The 23,565-nt window shown below is 33.2% G+C and overlaps 1 protein-coding gene across 1 annotated transcript in view; it reads right to left on the reverse strand.

The window, feature by feature from the left end:
* The window catches only part of VWDE (von Willebrand factor D and EGF domains), a 60,979-nt gene that overhangs the window by 27,806 nt on the left and 9,608 nt on the right, over positions 1-23,565 (reverse strand). Inside the window, exons 4-15 of the mRNA XM_047754391.1 lie at positions 21,979-22,044; positions 18,660-18,907; positions 17,789-17,878; positions 16,142-16,286; positions 13,217-13,434; positions 12,898-12,971; positions 11,272-11,542; positions 9,041-9,249; positions 7,919-8,889; positions 4,581-4,717; positions 618-773; positions 390-494 (exon numbers count right to left, since the gene is read on the reverse strand). Of these exons, the coding sequence (XP_047610347.1) occupies positions 390-494; positions 618-773; positions 4,581-4,717; positions 7,919-8,889; positions 9,041-9,249; positions 11,272-11,542; positions 12,898-12,971; positions 13,217-13,434; positions 16,142-16,286; positions 17,789-17,878; positions 18,660-18,907; positions 21,979-22,044 (2,690 nt within the window). The remainder of the gene's footprint in view (positions 1-389; positions 495-617; positions 774-4,580; positions 4,718-7,918; positions 8,890-9,040; positions 9,250-11,271; positions 11,543-12,897; positions 12,972-13,216; positions 13,435-16,141; positions 16,287-17,788; positions 17,879-18,659; positions 18,908-21,978; positions 22,045-23,565) is intronic.

Below are 23,565 nucleotides of genomic sequence, written 5' to 3' on the forward strand. Positions count from 1 at the left end.
AGCCTCACACATTTTACAAACTCTATCCAAATGCATGTCATTTGCCAAAAAGAATATTAAATAACCATAAAATGATATTTTATTGGAAAATAACTACTACTACTTTAAAAATGTACGTATAAATTAAAATTCAAACTGAACCTCCTCTTTTGATTTGTTAGGAGTAAACAACCTGCCACTTAAAATTTTTAAAGGTAGAAGCTCTTCTTTGCCCTTTCAACAAGTGTTGTGGGCAGAGGAACAATTTTGATTAATCTTGCATAAACTCGAGGAAGGCTTTTCTCTATTACTATTTCTGATATGAAAATGAAAACCTACATAATATGCCAAGAGCATGGGAAGTGAAAAACTTACACTATAAATGTAAAAATAACTGAAAAGATACATACCTTTATAGTACATGAGTTCTTTTCATAGAGACCACAAACTTGACAAGCCCCATCATATATGATCATTATTTTGGGATTACTGAATTTATAACCATCATTAGATACCTGTAAGATATATGTAGTTCTATAATAAGATAATTCGTTCTAAGGGTAGTTTCACAAATTCATTATGAAGTTTTAAGAAATAAGAATTTATTTATAAATATGAGCATATATATATATTTTTACCTTTAATTGCCACTTTGCAATAGGTTTTTCACCCGTCAGAGCCATGGCACCAGATTGCTGAACATTACTGGGCAGCTGACAATCAACAGTTCTGCTATTTCTAAAAACAGTATGTGTATAGATGGCTTCTCCAAGGACCCATTTACTGCTGTTATACTGAAAGCGTAATGAGAAAGCAATTAACTTCTGTTAGATCATGGAAATGCTTTGCTAGTGAATTACATATAATCAAAATGTAAACTTTAAAATACATGGCTGGTATAATGAGAATGTATAATGAAGAAATAAAAATGACATTGATAGTAATGTTCAAAATAATGAAAGCATATGCATCCTAATTTGATGTAAACTGCGTCTAATGACTCACATTTCTTGTGAATTCAAATCAAAGAAGTTACCGATATTAGCCACATATAATGCATCACTATATAAAGACTTTTGTAGCAAGAAGAAACACATTTGGCTATATAGTTTAAACACAACAGAATCATTTTGAACCCAGAAAATCCTTTATTCTCTTGATCCCATCTTTTACTTGACACTGCCCTTTCTGTCTCTCTAAACATGTTTCTCACATGACCTCTCATGTTCTTATATGACCCACTTCCTTGACTATACTTGACTGATCCAGGAGTGGACCTAAGCTAAGCCGATGCTTCAGTTGCTTCAGATGTTTTAACTTTGTCGTGTTGAGCCAGTCTGCCTTTGGTGGCTGGAGTTGCAAGATAAAAGATTAATGAGATATTGATGGCCACATTTTTTACTATATGGAGAAAGCTAAGATCTGCTTAAAGGGAAAGATAAAGCCACAACAGAGAAAGGCAGAATCACCACACACACACACACACACACACACACACACACAAATACAGATATACTGAGTTAAATGGAGTCCCAAGTGTAAGTTTTTTTCCTGAGAATTGAAGAGTTATATTCTTATCCTAATTCTGTGCAAAATGCACTATCCTCAAAATATCATTCTTGCTCAAGCTAGTTCAGATGAATTTATGCAACTCAAAACTACATAAATTTTAGTCACTTCACCCTATTTAATAACTCAGTGGCATCTCATACATATTTTACATTTTAAGTACCTTTTTTTCAATACTGAAATGCATTGGTATTTAAAGAAGAAAAGCAAGAGTAATTTTCTTTTTTTTTTGTCTTTTTGTTGTTGTTGTTGTTGCTATTTCTTGGGCCGCTCCCGCGGCATATGGAGGTTCCCAGGCTAGGGGTTGAATCGGAGCTGTAGCCACCAGCCTACACCAGAGCCACAGCAACGCGGGATCGGAGCCACATCTGCAACCTACACCACAGCTCACGGCAACGCTGGATCGTTAACCCACTGAGCAAGGGCAGGGACCGAACCCGTAACCTCATGGTTCCTAGTCAGATTCGTTAACCACTGCGCCACGACGGGAACTCCTTTTTTTTTTTTTTTCTTGATATAAATAAACAGAAAACTAAAAGGATATGTTTTACTACAAAATTTTTTATTTAGATTTTTTTTTTTAGTTTATGACTGTAGAATGCTTTTTACCGCTTAAAAATGGAAAAGAGCAGGCTGATGCTTTAATATTGTAGCTCAGAAAGGAAAAATAAAGGAAAGTGAGAACACATTAGTCTGTGGCTAGTAGAAACTATCTTGTTGGAGATTTGATTGAAAGAGTGAACACCGGAACACATCTCCATATTTAAGGGGATGTGCACTGTCTGGCCTAGCAGATATATCAGTGGTTCTCTTCCAGCAGAGGAGACTGATAACAGTGTCTCAGGGTAGTCATGAAAATGACACTTGGATGGACACAAGGTCTCTTGGCAGTGACTGGGAATAGAAGAGTTATTTCCACCATTCTGTTTAGAGAGCCTACCAAAATGAGGAATAAATAGGGTTCTCTTTCTTTCCCATTCATCAGTATTTTGTGAATATCTTATTTGCTGAGACTATCCTGATGAAAAGAGATCTCAAAAGAAAAGACAAACAAAATATTTTATTATTGCTATAACCATGATTCAAATAAGGTGTAATGATAGAGAAAGAACCACTAAGTCTAACTAGCACAGTCAAGGAAGACTTCAAAAAAAAAAAAAGAAAGAAAAAGGCTGCCATTTAGACACTGGGAGCAGAAACGGAGAGTGTGATTCAGCAAGGCTGGAGGGAATAGCAAAGGCAATGATACATGAAACAGCAAAGGATTTTCCTAGCACAAACACAGGAAGTTCAAGCCTGAAAAACATACAAGAGCTGGATCAAGAAGGGCCATTTTGTTTCTAGGATAACAACTTGGATTTAATCCTACAAGTAAGTGATTTAAAAATTGGATTCTGTGTAGTCCTAGCTGCTTTTGAGAGGAGTGAAAGAAGTGATCTCTAGCTAAAAACTTGTTTTAAGTTACTACTACAAAAGTAGAAAAGAGAATCTGTAATATGCTACTCTTTATGTAAAAAAAGAAGGGATTTATCTGCTCTTTTGTACAAAATAAACACAGTGAGGATAAACCAAAAAATAGTGAAAATGGTCACCTTCAGAGGATGGATGGGAATGAAGAGTAAAAAGGCTAATGGGAAGAGGGAGGTAGGGATGAGAAGAAAGTAACATTTCTCTGTTTACCTTCTATGTGGCATTAACTCTCAGAAGCATGATAAATTTTGAACACCTTCTAAGTAAGTATATAGTTAAAATCAACCAGAGTATGAAGGAAATTAAAATGGAATACAAATATTAAAAAACAAACCTAATCGTATTACAAATAAACTATATAAACACTCTAAACAGAGTGAGAAAGAAAACAGCTAATCTATGTAAATTTGTTTTTGGCTAGTGAAAATTATTTTATTTCTTTCTATAGTTCTATATAGTGCAGAGAATTCCAGAGTGTACTATTAATTTATCAGATATTTCGAGGAGGAAAATAGTATGAGAAAAAATATCACAGGAAAAAATATATCTGAAAATAAGTACAAAGTGTACTTTCCAAGAGAATATAAGCCTCTAAAATTCTCTCTTGTCAAATCACTGAATTGTTGTGTGGTATCATATGGTTTATTCTGCCAAGGACAATATAATGACTACTCTCTCGGGTGATACCGAAGTGAATGAAATTATACATATATTACATTTTCTACTGTGTGTCATTATTTCATGGGGGTTAAAATATTTCATGGCTCCTTTAGAAAGCTTCTGCTCATAAAGTCTTTAAATAAGCATAATTCTCTTGTATAACTATTTGATAAAGACATACAAAAATTATTTTCTCCTTAAATTCTCAATCTCAGAATCAGTTTAGAGAAAAATAAAAAAGTTGCTAAAATATGATTTGCTATTAGTTTTCAGCTTATCCATGTAGTAAGTACTTTCTAAATTCAAAGCACTTCTCTTAAAATAAAATCCCACGAGAATAAAGAAAAGGAAGACCATATAAATAATCATCAAAAGTAAGGTGTAAATTGATATACCAGTGTTCAAACTGAGTGATCATGTGTCTTTGGTGGTCTCAAGAAAAAAATATTTTTTGAGGGGGGGAATTTTCCCACAGTAAATCTATAGTAAGGGAAATATGAAGAATGAGCACAATTAGTCCTTACTTTTGGGTGTGTAAAAAGGAATTGTTATATTCTATATCTTATAATTCATGTACTCTGTCTTAGATAAAAAATAACCTCCATTCTTTGTGTTTTCACATTTCAGTAAATACAGAAGCTTACATATCAAGTTTGATATTACTTTAATATCTTATTATGCTGAAATAGCCAGTATCTCAATAGATATTATATAAAATAGATTAATAAATTTAACAAATAGGGAAGCTTTAAGGTTAAGCAACTTCATAATTTTCCTGTTGAGCTCTCTGAGGAAGTGACATCCTTTGGGATTATGTTGCTAATTGATACTCTAAATTAATGTAAAAAAATTAATCTGATTAACTCATAAATTCAATTGTTTTCTCACTATAATTAACATACCTGCAGTTTAGTAACTTCACATTTAATTGAAGGTGATTCTTTGAAGCCTTGACCAAAAACTCTCACCAGCATACAGTTACATTTTCGAATATTACAGAATCCATCATTCTCAAGTTCTATAATTTCAGGAACCTTGTCTTTGAGAAAAAATTAAAAAGTAGGACATATTTTCCTTAATTCAAAAAAACCCTAATTATTTTCAAGGCCAAAATTAAAAGCGTGCATAGACTAATATTTTAAAGTCTACCCCAAATATTATTTAGCACATGAATCAAACTATTACATGTTAAAAGTAATCTGTTATTAAAAAATGTGTTATCTACTATTCAAACCAATATAAATAGCATTACAGATACTACCAGTGCCTAATTATATCAGTTTAATGAATGTTTCAATAATATTTGATACCATTTAAAAGTACAAATATTAACAAGTTACTGCTATCATGGCCAATATTTTGGTTTTGTCATTTTGGATTGTGACATCTAGATTGATTATAGAAAAAATGCCTTTGTAATAAGATAGTATAGTTAGCAATGCAATTTATTAAAATCTTTTTAATATTCAAATATAAGCATTAGAAAAGAATTATCAAAGGAGTTCCCACTGCGAATCAGTAGGTTAAGAACCTGACCAGTATCCATGAGGATGTAGGTTTGATCCCTGGCCTCACTCAGTGGATTAAGGATCCAGAGTTGCCCCAGGCTGCGGTATAGATTGCAGATATGGCTTGGATCTTGTGTTTCTCTGGGTGTGGTGTAGGCTGGCAGCTGGAGCTACAATTTGATCCCTAGCCTGGGAACTCCCATATGCTGAAGGTGCAGCCCTAAAAAGAAAAAAAAAATTGTGCATGCTGTTCAGATATTATTTATATTTTTATGTTTTATTGCTATTCTACATACTACTATAATCTTAGGTGTACTTTTCAGTCACAGGAGAAAAAATTTCTTTTAGCAGTCATGTTAACTGACCTTCACATGGTTATATCTCTGGTTCTGGTCTTGGTAAGATCATTCATTATCTCTGTCACCAAGGTCTGGTTGTCAAAATAGATAAATGCAGTATGAAAAGTAACTGAGGAGTTCCCTCTGTGGTACAATGGAATTGGTGGTGTCTCTGGAGAGCAGAGATGCAGCTTTAATCCCCAGCCAGGCACAGTGGGTTTAAGGATATATACAGTGTTGCCACAGCTGTGGTGTAGGTCAAAACTGTGGCTCAAACCTAATTCCTGGGCCAGGAACTCCATATGCCACAGGACTGTCAAACAAGAAAAAAAAAAAAAAAGGTAATTGAATCCTTATACTACCTTCCTAAGTACTAGCAAAATCTAAGTGAATATAATAACTTTAGTAGCAATAGGATATAAAAATCCTAAGTTATGTGTATTCAGAACCCTAAAATATTTATAAAAAGTATGAAAAAAACATGTCATTCCTTTGTATAGTCAGCAAATGTTTACTGAGCAACTGCTATTTTTCTAGTATTATTCTAGATATTGGAGGTAAAATAATGAACAAGACAATCCCTGCCTTCGTGAAATTCACATGCTAATATGGGAGGATGAAATATAAACAAATAAAAAAATGAAGTGTATCACATAAAAGCTTATCACTGAGAAAAAGTATATTAACTATATTAAGGGTGATGAAGGTCATGGAGTTGTATGATAAAAACTACTTTATTTAGAATGAGCATGGGAGTATTTTATGATAAAATGATACTTGGATAGAAAAGGAAGTCAGTCATGAAGATATGTTGTAGAATGCTCCAGTGAGAAGGAGCTGAAAGTGTAAAGGTCCTGAGGTCAAAAGCAAGTGTGGCCTTTTGAGGAAGAGCAAAGCAACCACTTGAAACACTGAAAAGTAATGGCCTATGGAGAGAATGGTAGATGAATTCAATGAGAGAGGAGCCTAAACTTACACAGGGTCTTCTAGAACATGGTAGGATCTACCAGTTTTACTCTGCAGGAGATGAAGAGCCAATAGAGTAATTTAAGCAGAGGCGTAATACTGATTTACATTTCAAAGGGATCACTTTAGCTTCTGCATGGAGAATAAACTTTGAGAGAATCTATAATATTCCAAGGAGAGAGAAGGGTGGTTTCAACTAAGTTGGTAGCAGGGAAAAAGATGAAATTCTTTGAAGCCAGAGCAGGATTTACTGCTAATGGATGAAACATGAGGCATGATTGGAAAAGAAAAGTCAAAGTGACTACAAAGTTTATAATGTGAACCATTAGAGGAATGACATTTACATTCACTGAGATAGAGAAGGGCAGGTTGATGTTGGTAGGAAGAAAATCAGATGTTATTGGTTTAATAGTTAATAGAATCAAACTGACTTTTAAAAATACCTTTCTCTAATATAGAGAGACAAAATAATTTGTGCCATTTAGATATCATAGGGAAAAAGTAAGTGAATTAGTAAAATTAGCAAAATATTATAAACAGTGCCTTTTAATACCAAATTTGAGTTCTGGAAAAACGATTATTCTCTGCATGTAGAGGGACCAGCTATGTGCACAGGCCCTAAGGTCAAGAGAAGCCATCATTTTAAGGAACAGATCAGAAACCAAAGTAGGTGGAATGGGATGGGTGAGGTGATAGCAGTAAGGGATTGTCTTGAAAGATACTGTGTGCTTGATCATGTTGTGTCTTACAGGCCATTTATATGTACTTCAGCTTTTACTCTGTGTGAGATGAGATGCTTTTGGAAAATTATTGTATTGATTGGTGATATAATTTGGGTTCTTTTCTGTATATATAATCTGAATAAAGTCTGTTAAGATACTGATGGTCAAATGAAATAATGCCATTCACAGCTGCATGGAAGCAACTAGAGTTTCTCATGCTAAGTGAATTAAGTCATAAAGAGAAGGACAAATACCATATGATAGCACTTATGTGTGGAATCTAAATTATGGCAAAATGAACCTAGCTACAAAACATAAACAGACTCAAAGACATAGAGAATGGACTTGTGGTTGCCAAGGGGAGTAGGAAGGGAGTGGGATGCACTGAGAGTTTGAGGTTAATAGATGCAAACTATTACATTTAGAATGGATAGACAATAAGGTCCTACTGCATAGCACAAGGAGCTCTATACAGTCTTCCTCCTGGAATAGAAAATGATGGAAAATTTCATATGTGTATGTATATATATTATAAGAATGTATGTATATGTATAACTGAATCACTTTGCTGTACAGCAGAAGTTGGCACAACATTGTAAATCTACTATACTTCAATAAAAAATTAAAAATACACTGATAATAAAAAAGAACAAATTTTCATGAACAAATATATACATAATATCAAAGATGGAGAGTATTTACTCACCATGTGAATCACTGCAATCATAGGAACTAAAGCCTGGGGAGCATGCACACCCCCATTCCATACACTGCCCATGGCCACTACATAAATTGGGGCATTTTAGTACCAAGAGAATGTCTTGAATTGACTTGCTGTATTCTTCTCTGTTATATTTCCCCTCTTCCAAAATCCTCTTCTCACATTCATTTTCTAAAAGGGCCACGCCTGCTTCTGCCCAGCTAAGATCATCTTTTAGGAGAACATCCTTAACACACATATCTATAACACTATCCAGTCTCTTGCCAAGAAAGGCAAGGCAGTGCCTTCCTATGCCAGACTTGGCAAGAGTCTCCTGACACAGGGCCAACGTGCTGTATTCGGTAAGGCCAGACGGTGTGGGCCATGTGGGGACAAACTCTGGGTGGACATCCTCAGTGTGGTCCTCAGGGAAAAAGTAAGTAAACTCTTCTAGGTCACTTTGGCTGAGACTCTGGAAAGCAAACAATGGAAGAAACTCATAAAAGTTTTGTCGTTTCCATCTGTTTTGTCGATCCCACCTCGTTTCTTGGCTGTGATTACTCTGGTTCTGTGTATGTCTCCCTTCGTCTACACTTTTTAGTGCATTTTGTTTTTCATTCCCAGGATGTTTTTGTAAATTTAAATCTAGATTGGTTAAGTTCACATGGCTTGTTTTTTCATGAGGAAAGAAATCCAAATTATTTTCTTCTCGAGATGTATGCTTGTTTATTCCTCTGACAAGAGCTTCTGAATTAATATATTCAGAGGTGACATCTAGGTCTGGTATCAAGGAAGCAAATTTGATATGTTTCAGGTCTTTGCAAGCTGAAACAATCTCTGATTGAGAAACAGTTTCTAGAGGATTAGAAGATGGATATAGTGAAGTAGTTTCCAGTGAGCAGCCACAAAAGGATGGTTTTCTAGGTGACGGCAGAGAAACTGGCATTGTGTCAAACATGCTTTTTCCTGGTAAAATCCTTCCAGATAGAAAACAGAAAAGAACAGTAATTTGGACAAAAACACTTTTCTCAGTAATGTATTGCAAAAAATCAGAATATTGAGGCACCCACAGCTCATTTCAAGTCAAATATTAATACAATAACAAGTGAAAGTAAGTTATTTTCTTACCTCCATTCATTAATAAAAGCAACACGATTATTAAAAGTTCGATCAATTTTTATCCCATTTTTATCATGGAAATCATTTTCTTGGTTTTCATCAAAGGTGCCACAAAGTCCCAAAGTGTTTCTATAATCTAAACTGGGGGCTCTGATTGTTAAACTCATGCCCCATTCACTAAGATCAGCACGGATAAATGCTCCAGAAGAAAACCAGATCTAAAATACAGAAATAGAAGATGTTTAAAAAATATCCAATATTCAAAAAACAAGACTTTATAAGAAATAAATTCATTTATTCCTTTAATATAAAAAGAAAATAAACTACTGATTTTCTTTAGATCACAACTTTCCTTTTAATACTACACGTCGTAGTAATGGACTTTTGTATTTGGCTGACTTGAAATTTGATTTCCATATTGATACTTCCAGTGAGATATTTTGTTTATATCCCTTTCTTTAAAAAATTAAATATTTTTACAATTAAAACAGCTAGAATAATGTTGAGGATAATGTTTACCAAGTAATGTCTCTCATAATTCTTGATTTAATATAGAATTAGACTGCCTTGTAATTAATTTGCACAGATACATATAATTCCTATGGCATACATATTCCTGTGACTATTCAGTATACTCCTGAAGACAGTAGGTAAACAGAATCAGAAGCCAAATTATAGCAGAAGTTTGCGTGCAAAGTTGGGAATGGGAGCAAGGAGTTCGTTGAATCATCTTAATAGTCTGCATCATCTAACTATGATCCTCCACAGAAGACTGACCTCTCCAGCTCAAGGACTTTGATATCTGTGTTGAACACCACTGACCATACACTACCTGTCTTTGTTCCTCTGACTCTCCATCCCCTTTGAATGCTTGATATTTAAAAATAGCCTTTTTTTTTCCTTTTTTTGAATAGTAAGTGTTCATAACAGAGAATCATTTTAAAAGCAAACAAACCTTATATTATTACTCAATCTGAGGTAGTTAATGTAGCTTGGTGCAAATTCTTTAAAAACATCTCCTATATTTCATTAATCTCTTTGCCTGTCAATCAATATACATTTATTCCAAAATTTTCATGGCCACAAGGTGTTCTATTATGTGACATCAGTATATTTAGGGTTTTGGTTAAACAATTTTGTTCATCACTGACTAATCATAATTTTTCCCTCTAGAAGAAATACAGTGAACATTATAGAGTTACTCACATCCTTAATTTTATCATGATAAATTTCCAAAAGTAATTTTTTTAAAAAAATGACATGCATAGTTTCAATTTATTATACATGAAAAATATGTGTGTCCTCTGGAAAGACTATCACTACTTTGTCTACTTTTGTCAATATTGTATGAGAGGAATTTGATCTATGTTTCTTTGCTAACTAATGAGGTTGAGATTTTCATATTTTTGTTGGTTATTTCTACATTTGGACATATTTATCAGTTTTATTTATTTTGCATTGCTTATTTATATCATTTGCTCATCTTAACTGGAGGGCTAACTATATATTAGTAATGTACAAGTTTTTATATTAACTGTATGTTTTATATGTAGCAAATATTTTCCCAATTTTTGATCTGCATCTTGGTTTTTTATGATGGAATTCAAATATATAATGTTATATTAAAAATTCTCATTCATTTCAGTGCTATAAAAACATTTGCATACATTTTCTACTACTTTCATTTAAATTTAAATTTCACATAGTATTTACTTTTTTGGAAGGTGAAAGGAAGATGACCTTATACAAATAATTAGCTCACAGATATTAAGTATTATTTTAAAATATTAATTAATATATAATTTTGTATCTGTTTCTTGATTTTATAATCTCTTCCATGTATCTACCATATTATTCCTGAGGCAGAACTATCTCTATTCATTTCAAAAAATGGGCTAGATATTTCTGAATATTTATTATTAATTATATATTTCATGTCTGCCTAGTATACCACATTTTAAGCATTGTCAAAAATATTTTTATGAATAAACCACTAAGTTATATAATACTGAAATTTTAAAAGACGGCACTTTAGATTTAACAGTGTTAACTATGTTGTGCCTATTAATATGTGATTAAGCGTAGATATTCCTTCTAAGATCAGTGTTCATTAAAAGGCTATTTTCTTGAAAAAGCTAATGTTGACAAATGGTTCCTAACTTAATAGAGATGAAAAGTTTATATTTGAATCCAAAATCTAAAAAGAAAAAATACTTTTAATAGTAAAAAATCATACATACTGTGACTTTTCTTCCTAAGTAAGATTCACTTATCTTGATATTGCTGGTTACATCTTGACTCTTTACAAATAAATATGGCTGTGATTCATGCAGCTGACCACTGCACATATCGAAAGTAACTACGTCACCTTCTTCTTTGGCAACAAAGCCGCAGTTACATGACACAGGATAGTGAAGGCTTCCACAGTCCCACTGACGTACATGGACTTCAAAGTCACGTGACATGCTCTTATAAAGCACAAATGTTCCAGTCTTGAAGTTATCATACATCCTATCATTAACAGAAGTCAACTGCATTAAGAATTGGTATAAAATATGACAATATGTTACAAACCAAAAGTGTGTATTAAATTTATGTATATGCATTCAATATATTTTGATTCAAGAATGAAAAATCTATATTCTAATAGCTTTCTATGTCACAAGAAATTATTTCTAGAGTACTGAATTAAACAAAGTCGTTATAAACACCTAAATCTCCCTCACTACTCTGTCCTTCTATTTCATCAGTTCGTTCAATCCCTTCAGCCTTTTCTTTCTAACACTGCTTTAGTTTTCTTCATAGCACCTATTTCCTCAGATACACTATACTTTTTATTTATTAATTGTGTATATTTCTTTCCACCTGTACAAATAGAATAAGCTCCATGATGCTAGGGAATGTTTGTTTTGTTTACTGCCATACCTCTAGTACTGAGAATGTGTACTGTCACTTAGTTGTTACACAGTTAATCTTGTTGAATCTAACAAATTAAATTAATCACCATAAAGCTTTCTTGAAGTTTTTCTACTAAAACTTCTAAGCTTTTAATTATAAGCATAGTGGATTCTTGTATGTGGGATTAGTTTCCATAACTTTTCAATACTTTTTCAAATTTTGTTGGAGTTTCATTTGTTATTGGAGAGTTCTACATATAATCACTGATATTGAATAATTTTACTGACAATGATCACATTATAATTCTTTTAAAGAAGAAATTACCTTGTATCATGAAGAAAATTATGACTCAACAATGAGGTGTTTATTATTTCTTTAGAGATGACTTAAAACCATGCATTCCCTAGAACTGTATAACTGAGTTTAAATCCTTTTATGCAGATATTAATAGCAAGGTAGCTTATATTTTTTTGATATTTTGCTTATTTTAAGTTCCAAAGGAAGATATTCAGGTATTCTTGATGGCTGTGATAGTTTTTCTCCTGAGTATCCTTGCAATGAACTAGAATTGATTAGTTTTTATAATAATTGTGTTAGTTTTAATGTTCTGCCTAAATCTTAAAGATTATTTCAGTATCATGTAGAAATACAGTACAGGACCTATCTCTAGAGTAGATAATTTAATAATTACTATAAATAAAATAAATGGACATCAAGCTTAAATATTAGTATTTTTAGGAATCCTCATTTATACAAAATTCAGCTTCACAACTTAAGAACTAGATTTTGGGGCAAAAATATTCCACACAAATAAATGAGTATTTTGAAATAAACCAGAGATGTCTATACATGCCTTCCTTTCTAATTTTTCAGGGAATAGGACTAAGAACTAAAATATTATTATATTTAAACAAAACAACAGAATCCAAGAGAAAAACTACTAAAGGAAAAAATTTTCAGGAAATTACCTGCCATCAAAGGTAATTATATGTGGGTCGGTAAATGAATAGCAGTAAGCAGTTGGGACATCCTTTACTCTGATCTTAAAAGCAAAGACATTTTCAGTATTATTATCATTCATTGTTATTTAGTGATACACAATAAATTTCCTATCACTTTCAATGAATTTTAATTAACTACTGTTTATATCATAGTTATTGAAACTGGAATCAGTTAAAAATTGAAGTAGCTTGTTCAATGATTTTGAAATGAAAAGTTTACAAGATATAGTGATACATATCTTTTTAAAAGCTTCATTTATAAAGGTATTTTTTGTAATTTGTTAACCTGGATACTGTCTGGAATGTAGTTGTTCCACAGGAAATCCTCATTAGCTATAGGTTCTACTATAATATTTGTGACTCTGTTTCCATCTTGAGAAAAATCTGTTATAGCAGTGTAGTACACAAAAGCATGGCTGCATGTTCCATTGGCACAGGGTGAAGTCTGGTGAAGGTCCACGTGACAGGAAGACAGTGCCAAATTCAAGCCTCGCTTTTCTTTACCTGTTTTAATGAAAAAAATACACAGAAGAATTTCCTAAGATAACCTACCAACCAAAGCATGTAAATAAGTTGATTAACACAGAAGATTGAATTATTATTCTTAAATTATTTTTTCTTACCTTAAAAATATGATTATAATTTTGTGTAAATAAGCCAAAGTTATTTAACTCTATGTAATCTTTACAAATAATTAATCAGCCTAAGTCACATACATTTGACTGTTTTATAGGTTATAAATTCATATGCACCTGAATAAAATTCAGAAGCAATATAAAATCTTTGTTTCTATATAAAATAATTATAATTGTAAGACTAAGAAACAATGCAATTTTTTCTTCCTTGGGTCCAGATATGTTTAGGGCTTAAACTCATGTTCCATCCATTTTTGAGTGACGGCAATGATTACTGGTACAGAGTTCATCATTTTAAAAAATGGAAAAATCAAAACAAATTAAGGTATTTCACACCAATAATAAATCCTCAACACTTTCACCTCCAAAATGTCCAGATATATTCAGAACCTTGAGATGCCTATGGAACAAAGAACATGCAAAAAAAATAATTTGGAAGGAAAATGGTAACAAAAGAAAAGGAAGGAATTCTAGGGATTTGTATAACTAAACAAAAAGGGTATTTTTTTTTTCTTTTAGGGCCTCACCCTTGGCATATGGAAGTTCTTAGGCTAAGGGTCTAATCAGAGCTGCAGCTGCCAGCCTGCATATACAGCAGCACCAGATCCAAACTGTGTCTGTGACCCACCCCACAGTTCACAGCAATGCTCTGTACCACAGCTCACAGCAATGCCAGATCCTTAACCCACTGAGTGAGATCGGGGATCGAACCCGTGTCCTCATGGGTATTAACTGGGTTCATTACCACTGAGCCAAGATGGGAACTCCCAAAAAGGATAGATCCTCAAAAACCTGGCTACAAAAGAAGTTTGCTGTCACATCCAATTAATAAATACAAAGTCCATCTGAGATCAAAGAGGAGGACAGAAGTCATTAAAAACTTTCTTCTCAGATATAACATAGGAGTACTGCATAGATTCAAAATTCCTAAAAAAATTTTCTCTTCATGCATTTTTTTCCTAGAAATATATAGTTTTCCCACACACATAACAAGCAACAGAAACATCCAAACCCTTAACCAGCTCCCTAAGGTGAATATGAAACACATCTGGCTTAGATATTACCCCTGACATAATTTCCCCTGGTCTATAGAGTGAGGGCCAAATTCTGTTCCCTTTAAGACTGTGAAAAAGAGCCTTGCCTTTGTAGAAATACACTTGGAGACACCAACTTGTTCTCTATAAAAGTAGAGACATAATAAAAATATACTTAAAAAAGATAAGATGAAGAATATCAGCGAAATCCAGAAATTTTTCTCCAGAAAAATAAAAGGAAATCATTTTTAATCGACAGATAATAAGAACATGCAAACTTCTAAAATGTAGGAATATATTTAGGCTGTTTTTATATTATAGTAATGCTTGTCTTGTTGAAAGAATTGAGTGTATGCAAATGCAGTTTAAAGTATATTTGGAAGGAAATTTTTGCCTTAACGTGATTTTGGAAAATGTCAATAACATCTTCCTCTTCCTATACTCCCCCATAAACTGTAATAAAATTTGCGTAGTATACAAATAGTTGAAGTAGAATTGTGTCAGACAGCCTGAGAGAGAGGGTTTAATTTCATATTCCTGGTTGTATTTCAGAATAAAGTGTTTCTCATGGTCCTCCTGAAAGCTGGTTGTTACCTAAGTTTGTGACTGTCAGGTATGTTGGGACGGCCTCTCGATTCCTCTCTCCTTCCATAGTCCTCTCTTTTTCTGGATGAGTCATTCCCATGACACTCTCTTTCACCTAGCATTTTATCTTTTGGTTTCTCTGACTTAGGTATAATACAGACACGAAGACTAGATATATGGTATTTGGTGTATTTACTAAGTAAAGTGTAATAGCTTATGGTGAAAAAGTATGTGAACAGAATCATAATCTCTCTGAGGTGATTTTAATTTATATATCTTTTATGTGCTTGGTCTCTACATCAGAGGCTTAGGGGGAAAGAACCCAACAACCCAATTGCTGTTCTACGTGGGTTGTCCTCTAGTAGTCTATTTTGTTTTGTGGCAGAATTTCAGCTCTCTATGTGGCTGTGACAGAAGATATATATGTGGTCATGTATCATTCAATCTATACAATAAGTAACTTAAATGGAAGAATTTTAAAACAGAAGATCTCAAACACAAGCTTATATTAGGGAGTGAAGCATGAAGCTTGCATTAAGACACTCATGTTGCATGAGCTGGAACTTTTGGTATAACTTATCACACCTCCCCCATTAGGGAGGATATGGAAAATCATAAAGATTTTAAGAATGTATAAGAATAATGAAGAGGAGGAGGTTAAAAAAGGGAGATGGAAGAGGAAGAAAAGGAGAAGAAAGAAAATGAAGAGGAGATTGTTCATTATTGTCTTTTTTTTTTCTAATTTGTGCTTTGAGCCCAGGAGTGGTAAATGTTGATTGCAACATAGATTGCTTTGACAATCATAAATTTGGCCCAGTATTATTTATATGACTGGGCTGTAATTTGATGTAAACATGGAACCTTATTAAGTATATGAGTACATTCCAGTGACTTTCTGGAATGAAAAAAAGCATTAGTTATCATTCAAAATATAATAATAAAATTAAATGGATTTACCTTCATCAACAGTTGTCAGTTTTAATGAGATTTTGCACTCCTGATCAAGCTCACTGAATTCAGGACAAACAATAGGAACTGTACTCTCTATCCTCAACTGGTATTCTTTCCCATCTTCTGATATAGTGCTCAGTTCAGGCTGTAACTGGTATAAGAAAATATGCAGAGAAGTAAGGTGAAAATAGAATTTATTTCTAGGATATAATGATTATGAAAGGGCATTTTCCCTCAATAGCCCATATTCTGCTGAGTGAACTGGTAGTAATAACTTAAGCACTAGAATTGTTGAATTAAACAAGATCGATTGAAAACATCAGCAGTGTAGAGAAGAATACAGGGAGTCACTATGATGCTCTGAGTTTAGGCACAGTTTGGTTCAGTAACATGTGTTAAGCAGTCTGGCTGGATTCTGCTTTGTGCTGGGCACTGGTGAATAGAGGAGACAGAAAGATTCCTACATTCTTTCATTTGTTTGCTAACGTTTACTGACACACCAATAGAAAATTATATTATTCTTAGGGATTATTATCATCCCTAATATAATTAGAAATCTAAATATTTTAATACAGAAATCAAAATACTATTGTCACAACATATATCTCAATCTTCAGCTTAGTTCTCAGCCTCTGCTTTCTATAGTTGGATTTACTGAGTATTGAAATACAGGACTGCTCTTACCCTAGTTCACAGTCAATCCTTTTTTGAAGCCAGGAGTTTTTATACAGTTTTGGTTCTCAGCTGGCTCTCAAAAGAATTGACTCTGAATAGTCGCCCTATAGCCTGATCAGAAATAGAACCTGCGGACTGGACACTGGCCCTATTGTCTGCGAGGTTTTTTACCAATATAGATGCAAAGGTTCTGTGTTCTCAGAGTCTGAGCTCTGCTTCCCCTCCCTTCCCACTGGGTTTTATGCTATTCTGAGGAGTACAAGCTCCTCTTTAATTTCCTTGCTCTCTACTATGTATAAATGGACTTTATCCAGAAATAGGCTTTGTCCTGGTTTAAGTCTTATTCTCACAATCTATCGATTTTCCCATCTTGTCCTTGAACTAGAGATGAGATCAGGTCAAACTCCAGTCCCGTAGCCTAGACCTCAGAGGGCGCACAGTGCTTGCCTACTAATACTGCCTTCCCTCCTTCCATCACTGCTGGATTCCCTGTCACGACTACTCATCCACTAGAATAGCTCAGCAGTTCTTGGGTGGCAGTGCTACCAGCAGTGACCATAGATACTGCCTTATTTAGTTAGTTCAGTTTTTGCTGTTCAGAAAGCCCAAATCTCTGGGCCAATTATGCACTAGCCAGAGGCTCCAGTGCTTGATCTGGTACCTGTCTTCCAAAATGCATGATAAATTTCGACATTCTAACTTTTAGTTAAATGATGAATATATGGGGATATAATTTGTGCTTTATTCTAATTCAAGCTATTTCTGAAAAAAAATGCAAGCATATTTCAACTTTAGTTCATTAACAGGCCTTCAAATTTAATTGGCACTAGAATTATTTGGATTGTTTTTCAAAAATACAGATTCTTAGGTCTCAACCTTCAGTCTGTGATGAGGTCCTGGAACTAGCATCCACAGATCACAATATGGAAAACAGTTCCAGATGAATCATCCTTCAAATAGACCCCCATTGCTACATACCTTAATGCCTGCAAAAAATTCTTGGCTTTCGATGGCTAAACTTTGTACATGTGGCTTCTCCAAGAAAAAGATGGAAGCACTGCAAAATATCTATGAGTACAGTTAACAAATGATCATTCAGCAACACAATTATGGAGGAAATATTTGTAAATTATTATATTTAATTACTTAATTTTAATTTTTGAGGGATTTTAAATAAGATATAATATAAAACTAAATAACTTAAGAAGTTGACTGAAAATTAGAATGGATAAGCAATGAGGTCCTACTGTATAGCAGAGGGAACTATTTCCAGTCTATTGCAATAGACCATGATGGAAGAGAACATAAGAAAGGGAATATGTATATATGTATGACTGGGTCATTTTGATATGCAGCAGAAATTGGCACAACATTGTACATAACTATTCTTTAATTAAAAAAATTAAAAAAGAAAATTGAGAAAAGTTCTGTCATTACAAAATATTAATTACCCAAACCTCAACATAAATCAAAGTGGTTGTAGACTTTGTAATCAAAATATATTTATGAGTAGATAATAATTGTTATTATTGTTGAAAAAATAAAAACACCTTTCTATAATAAAAATATATCATTTAAAACCAGAAAGATATATAAATTCATAAGGGTTCATTAATAGTAATCAGTGAATTTCTAAAAGCAAATACTCATATAAAGTCATTAAGATTATTGACTTATCCAGTTGTCACTGGAGTTGGAATAATTGCCAAAAAAAAAAGAAAAAGAAAAAAGAAAAGTTGTGCTATCTCTTCCAGAGACAAAAACTAATTTTAGAATATATTAAAAAATCCATTTTGAAAATGAACATATTTATGAAAAGTAAAGACAACCCAACTGTTCTTAAACATACCCTGTCTCCAAGTCTGAGATTTATGCCATCCAGCTCTAAAAGAGAGAATGCCTGAATTGTGGTCTCTTGTTTCAGCTCCTCTTTGATTTCTTGAGAAGAAAGTCTAGACCAAGTTATGAGAAATCCCACTGAGTTGTTTGTAGGGGAAACATCAAAAGTACACCTACAGAAAAGCCTGGACTCAATCATCTCCACCACAACCTCTGGCCTTCCTGGAGGTGGTGGGGGCAATGAGGCTGTCAGCTGACCTGGTGGGAGAAAATGCAAAATCTGTCGGTGGGCACTTTAAAGAGTGGAGACTGACTTATGGGAAAGCTCATGAAAACTATAACTCAGGGGTGTACGTTAAGGAAAAATACATTACACTTATAAAAATATTCTCTGGCAATCAACAAAGTAGTATATTCTTATTTTGACTCATAATTAAATAAATATTGATAACAGAAATTTGTCAGCTCATCAAGCTTATATTAAAGCAGGCTGAACATGACTAATCTTAAAAAGTCTAGCTCTTATGAGAAAAGTACTTTCAAGCCTTTTCTAAAACATCGAACAAACAAATAAAATTAAGATTTTCTACTTTATAATTTCCTGTTAGAAAAATAGTCATGATAATGCAAAACCAAATGCCTTACTATTTTACTCTTACAAATTATCTTATACTTCAATCCATCATTACATTGGGTTGAAAGAGCTGCTAATTGAAGTGATTATACTGTGTTAGTGAAATGTATTAAATGTTAGTCTAATTCTTTTCATTTTTTGAGGTTAAAAAAATTTAAAATTTTCTCTGGGAACTCAGGAGGATTTTACAATTTTTATCTCTGGGCATTTGCAAGACTAAATCTAGGGATCTAAAACGTTTCTAAAGGAGTTTTTTATTTGCTTCGTTATGTTTTAGAAAAGAGAAAAAAATCTCAGTGATCAATTTTAAAAGATTTTTTAAATGTCCTAAAATATACGAATATTTTTCTATTATATACACTGTAATTTTATGATAATAATAAAATAATTTTTCAGAGTTCCCATCGTGGCTCAGTGGAAACCAATCTGACTAGATTCCATGAGAATGCAGGTTTGATCCCTGGCCTCACCCAATGGGTTAATAAAGGTCTGATGTTGCTTGAGCTGTGGTGTAGGTCACAATTGTGGCTCAGATCCTGCGTTGCTGTGGCTGTGGCATAGGCCAGCAGCTAGAGCTCTGATTCCACCCCTAGCCTGGGAACCATGGGTACAGCCCTAAAAGGACAAAATAATAATAATAATAATAATAATTTTCAATTATGTCATATAGATTTTGGAAAATTCTGAGACCTTAGTCTAAATGTCAGGGGGACAAACCTTATGTACTTTCAGATATTTTAAAGTCTTATTTTGTTAGATATCCAATTACAAAATCCCAGTAACAAATGACTTGTTTTCAAATTAATCTAAGTAATAAATATTTTGCTGAACGTTTTAAACATTAGGCCAAATCATTATATCTAGATTTGAAGAAAATAACAGATTACTTTTGAATATATATGATTTTTTAATACTTATACATCCGAGTATACTTATACATCCGAGTAAAAATTTTCTCTTAAACTAAGGAAAAGAGGTTGAACTTATTTCCAAACAGGGAGGAACTATCTATGGAAATGATTATTAGGACTAAGAGGCAACAAATGACTGAAAAGAAAATAATGCATGAAGATAAAAATTTTTTAATCATTTGGAATCAACAATCTGGGCGAGCTGATCATTGGTTACAACAATGTAGATCAAAGAACATTTGTTAAAATATACTTAAAGAAAAAAATGATAGATAAATTATTTCTTCTTGAAAAGCACAATTATTATCACTGTCAATTCTAAATTTAGCATGTGCTAAATGTATTGATATATTCTCTATTTTATCCTGAAGCTTTATCTGTTGACTTTTGACTCAATGTTTTCATTCAAGTGTTACTTTCCCAAATTGTGTATGATTTGTATAGCAATTTTTTCCAATTAATGGCATCAGTACTTTGAATAGCATAACAAGTAGCTTAAATTTATTGTTATTTCAAGAGAGAGAAGTGATTTTATGACAATATATGTGTATGATAAAGAAAATCCAAACCTATAATTCAGAATAGCCAAACCATTATACTTTATGGGTAATGTTACTATTATTAAGATATTGTTTCATTTTTTTATAACAGGGTCTAATCAAACAGATTTTTTGAAGATAATAGCTTGCTTAGAGAATACTAGAGAAACGGACTAGAAAATCCATTTACAAATGTAATAGGGCATAGGAAAACAACTCAGCATGATTTATTTTGAGGATTATTATAATAGTATTTTTCAAGATAAAGCATATTAATTAGATAGATCTAAATTTTATATGATCTATCATGATTTGTTTTATGTCATTATGGTTTATTTCACTATGAAAAACACTTTTGTCAATTATATGTAAAAAAATTGCTAATTCATTCAGTGTATCACCATATGTCATCAATGTGTATTTGACCAATAGGCCCCACAAAAAAGCTAATGTTTCATTAAATAATTTTAATTTCTGCTCCCAATTTAAGTAGATGTCTTAAATTTTATCACACGATCTATAGAGAGGGATTTGTTATACTGGGGGAGTCAATATTTGAAATAACTTTTAAAAATTTAAATTATAAAATGAAATATACAGATTGAAGGGGAGAAATTATGACCACCATTAACATTTTTGGTGTTTATCTCCCAAGACTTATTTGGTACGAAAGCAGTCATTCCTAGAAGAGAAAAATAATGTATTCCATAATCTGATTTAGTAACTACAATATACCATGAATGTCAGAGAATGTATTCCTGCATTTTAATATTGTTTAGAGACTATTTTATCAATATGGATACATCAAAACCGTTGAATCAAGCAGCAGTTACGGGATATGCACAATTGATTTTTTTATGTTATTTGAAAAATGCTATTATAAACATAGTATCCTCACACTTTAAATATTTCTCTAGAGAGATATTTAGAAGTGAAATTCCTAAAAACAAATGCATGTGAATTTTTAACACTGTTGAGATATATTACCAAATTTTCTCATAAGAAGATTCTACCAAGATACATACACATCTTCAGGATACAAATATGCCCAACTCCCTGTAGCTTTGCCAATTCCAAGACTATTTCTTAAAAGCACGATAAAATGATTTTTTTGATACCCCCAAGACTGGAGCATCATCAAATATTAGCATAATTAGACACATAAAGTAAGTCACAGAACATAAAATACCTGTTGAAATTATTAGTTTATAAATACATGGTTAAAAAATAAAATGTGATACTTACGAAAACAGTCACCTCCACTTTCAGTTTCATCAGGGCCACATGGGTATAAATTCGCATCAGAAATAGCTACAAAAGGTTAAGATTTTTAAAGTTATTTAACTGATTAAATTGATAGGTGATAGATTGCCAAGATGAAAATTCTTCAGAAAAGTGTGTTTTAATACAGACTTAAGCTTAATCGTTCTCATTTTTTTTCATAACTTTTTCCCTTTTCAGGATGAGATCAAATGGAAATATTCTGGGGATCATATATTGAAACAATGAATAGCTTTCATATCTTAGATTCCAAATTTCAGTCTACATTATAATGCAATGTACATTGTAATGTAATGTTTAGTCTACATTGTAATTTAATTTTTAAACATTACAATGTCCAGAAATTTATACAACATTTGGTTCGGTACCCCCTTCCTTGGGAATTACCTTCCCCATAATCATGCACAGGGTAATAGAAATGAGTCTACAGCTGTCATGGTAATACTGAAATCCAATGATAAGCTCAGTTCATTGGGTAACTATTTGATCAAACATAGGCTCATCAGATTGCTTTTCAGAAGAATTTAGAATTTGAGAGATGATGTGAAAATTGAGTTAATAAAGCAGATTTGTAGGAATGTCTATAGACTCCTATGATCATGGAAATTTTTTATTGCCCACACCTTCTGAGGCCTTCTATTTAACAACTCCTCAGAGTCAATTAAATATCCTAAAATCTTAGTGTTGATCTTTTTTATTTATTTATTTATTTATTTATTTATTTATTTATTTTTTTGTCTTTGTTGTTGTTGTTGTTGCTATTTCTTGGGCCGCTCCCGCGGCATATGGAGGTTCCCAGGCTAGGGGTTGAATCAGAGCTGTAGCCACCGGCCTACGCCAGAGCCACAGCAACGCGGGATCCGAGCCGGATAATCACGGCAACGCCGGATCCTTAACCCACTGAGCAAGGGCAGGGACGGAACCGCAACCTCATGGTTCCTAGTCGGATTCGTTAACCACTGCGCCACGACGGGAACTCCGTTGATCTTTTTTAAAAATATTACTTCAGGAGTTCCCATCGTGGCGCAGTGGTTAACGAATCTGACTAGGAACCATGAAATTGCGGGTTCGATCCCCGCCCTTGCTCAGTGGGTTAACGATCCGGCGTTGCCATGAGCTGTGGTGTAGGTTGCAGATGCGGCTCGGATCCCGCGTTGCTGTGGCGTAGGCCGGTGACTACAGCTCCGTTTCAACCCCTAGCCTGGGAACCTCCATGTGCTGCCGGTGAGGCCCTAGAAAAGGCAAAAAGACAAAAAGACAAAAAAAAAAAAATTACTTCTACTTGTTTTCTGTTATTTGAAACCCAACTTTTTTCATTTGCATTTGAATTGGAGTTCATTTTTCTGTATATAGATATCTGATTTGTTGAAAACACTATAGTTATTTTCCACAGAACTATGTTCTCTGTTGAAAATCAGTTAATTGTATGTGTATTATTTTATTTCTGCACTTCGCTTTTTTCCTTCAATTTGTCTATCTTAATGCTAATGTAACCCTTTGAGATTATTGTAACTCTAGAGTAGTCTGAAAGTCAGTATAATTTGTCCAACA

Source organism: Phacochoerus africanus, chromosome 11 (genome assembly GCF_016906955.1).
Source record: "Phacochoerus africanus isolate WHEZ1 chromosome 11, ROS_Pafr_v1, whole genome shotgun sequence".
NCBI lineage: Eukaryota > Metazoa > Chordata > Mammalia > Artiodactyla > Suidae > Phacochoerus > Phacochoerus africanus.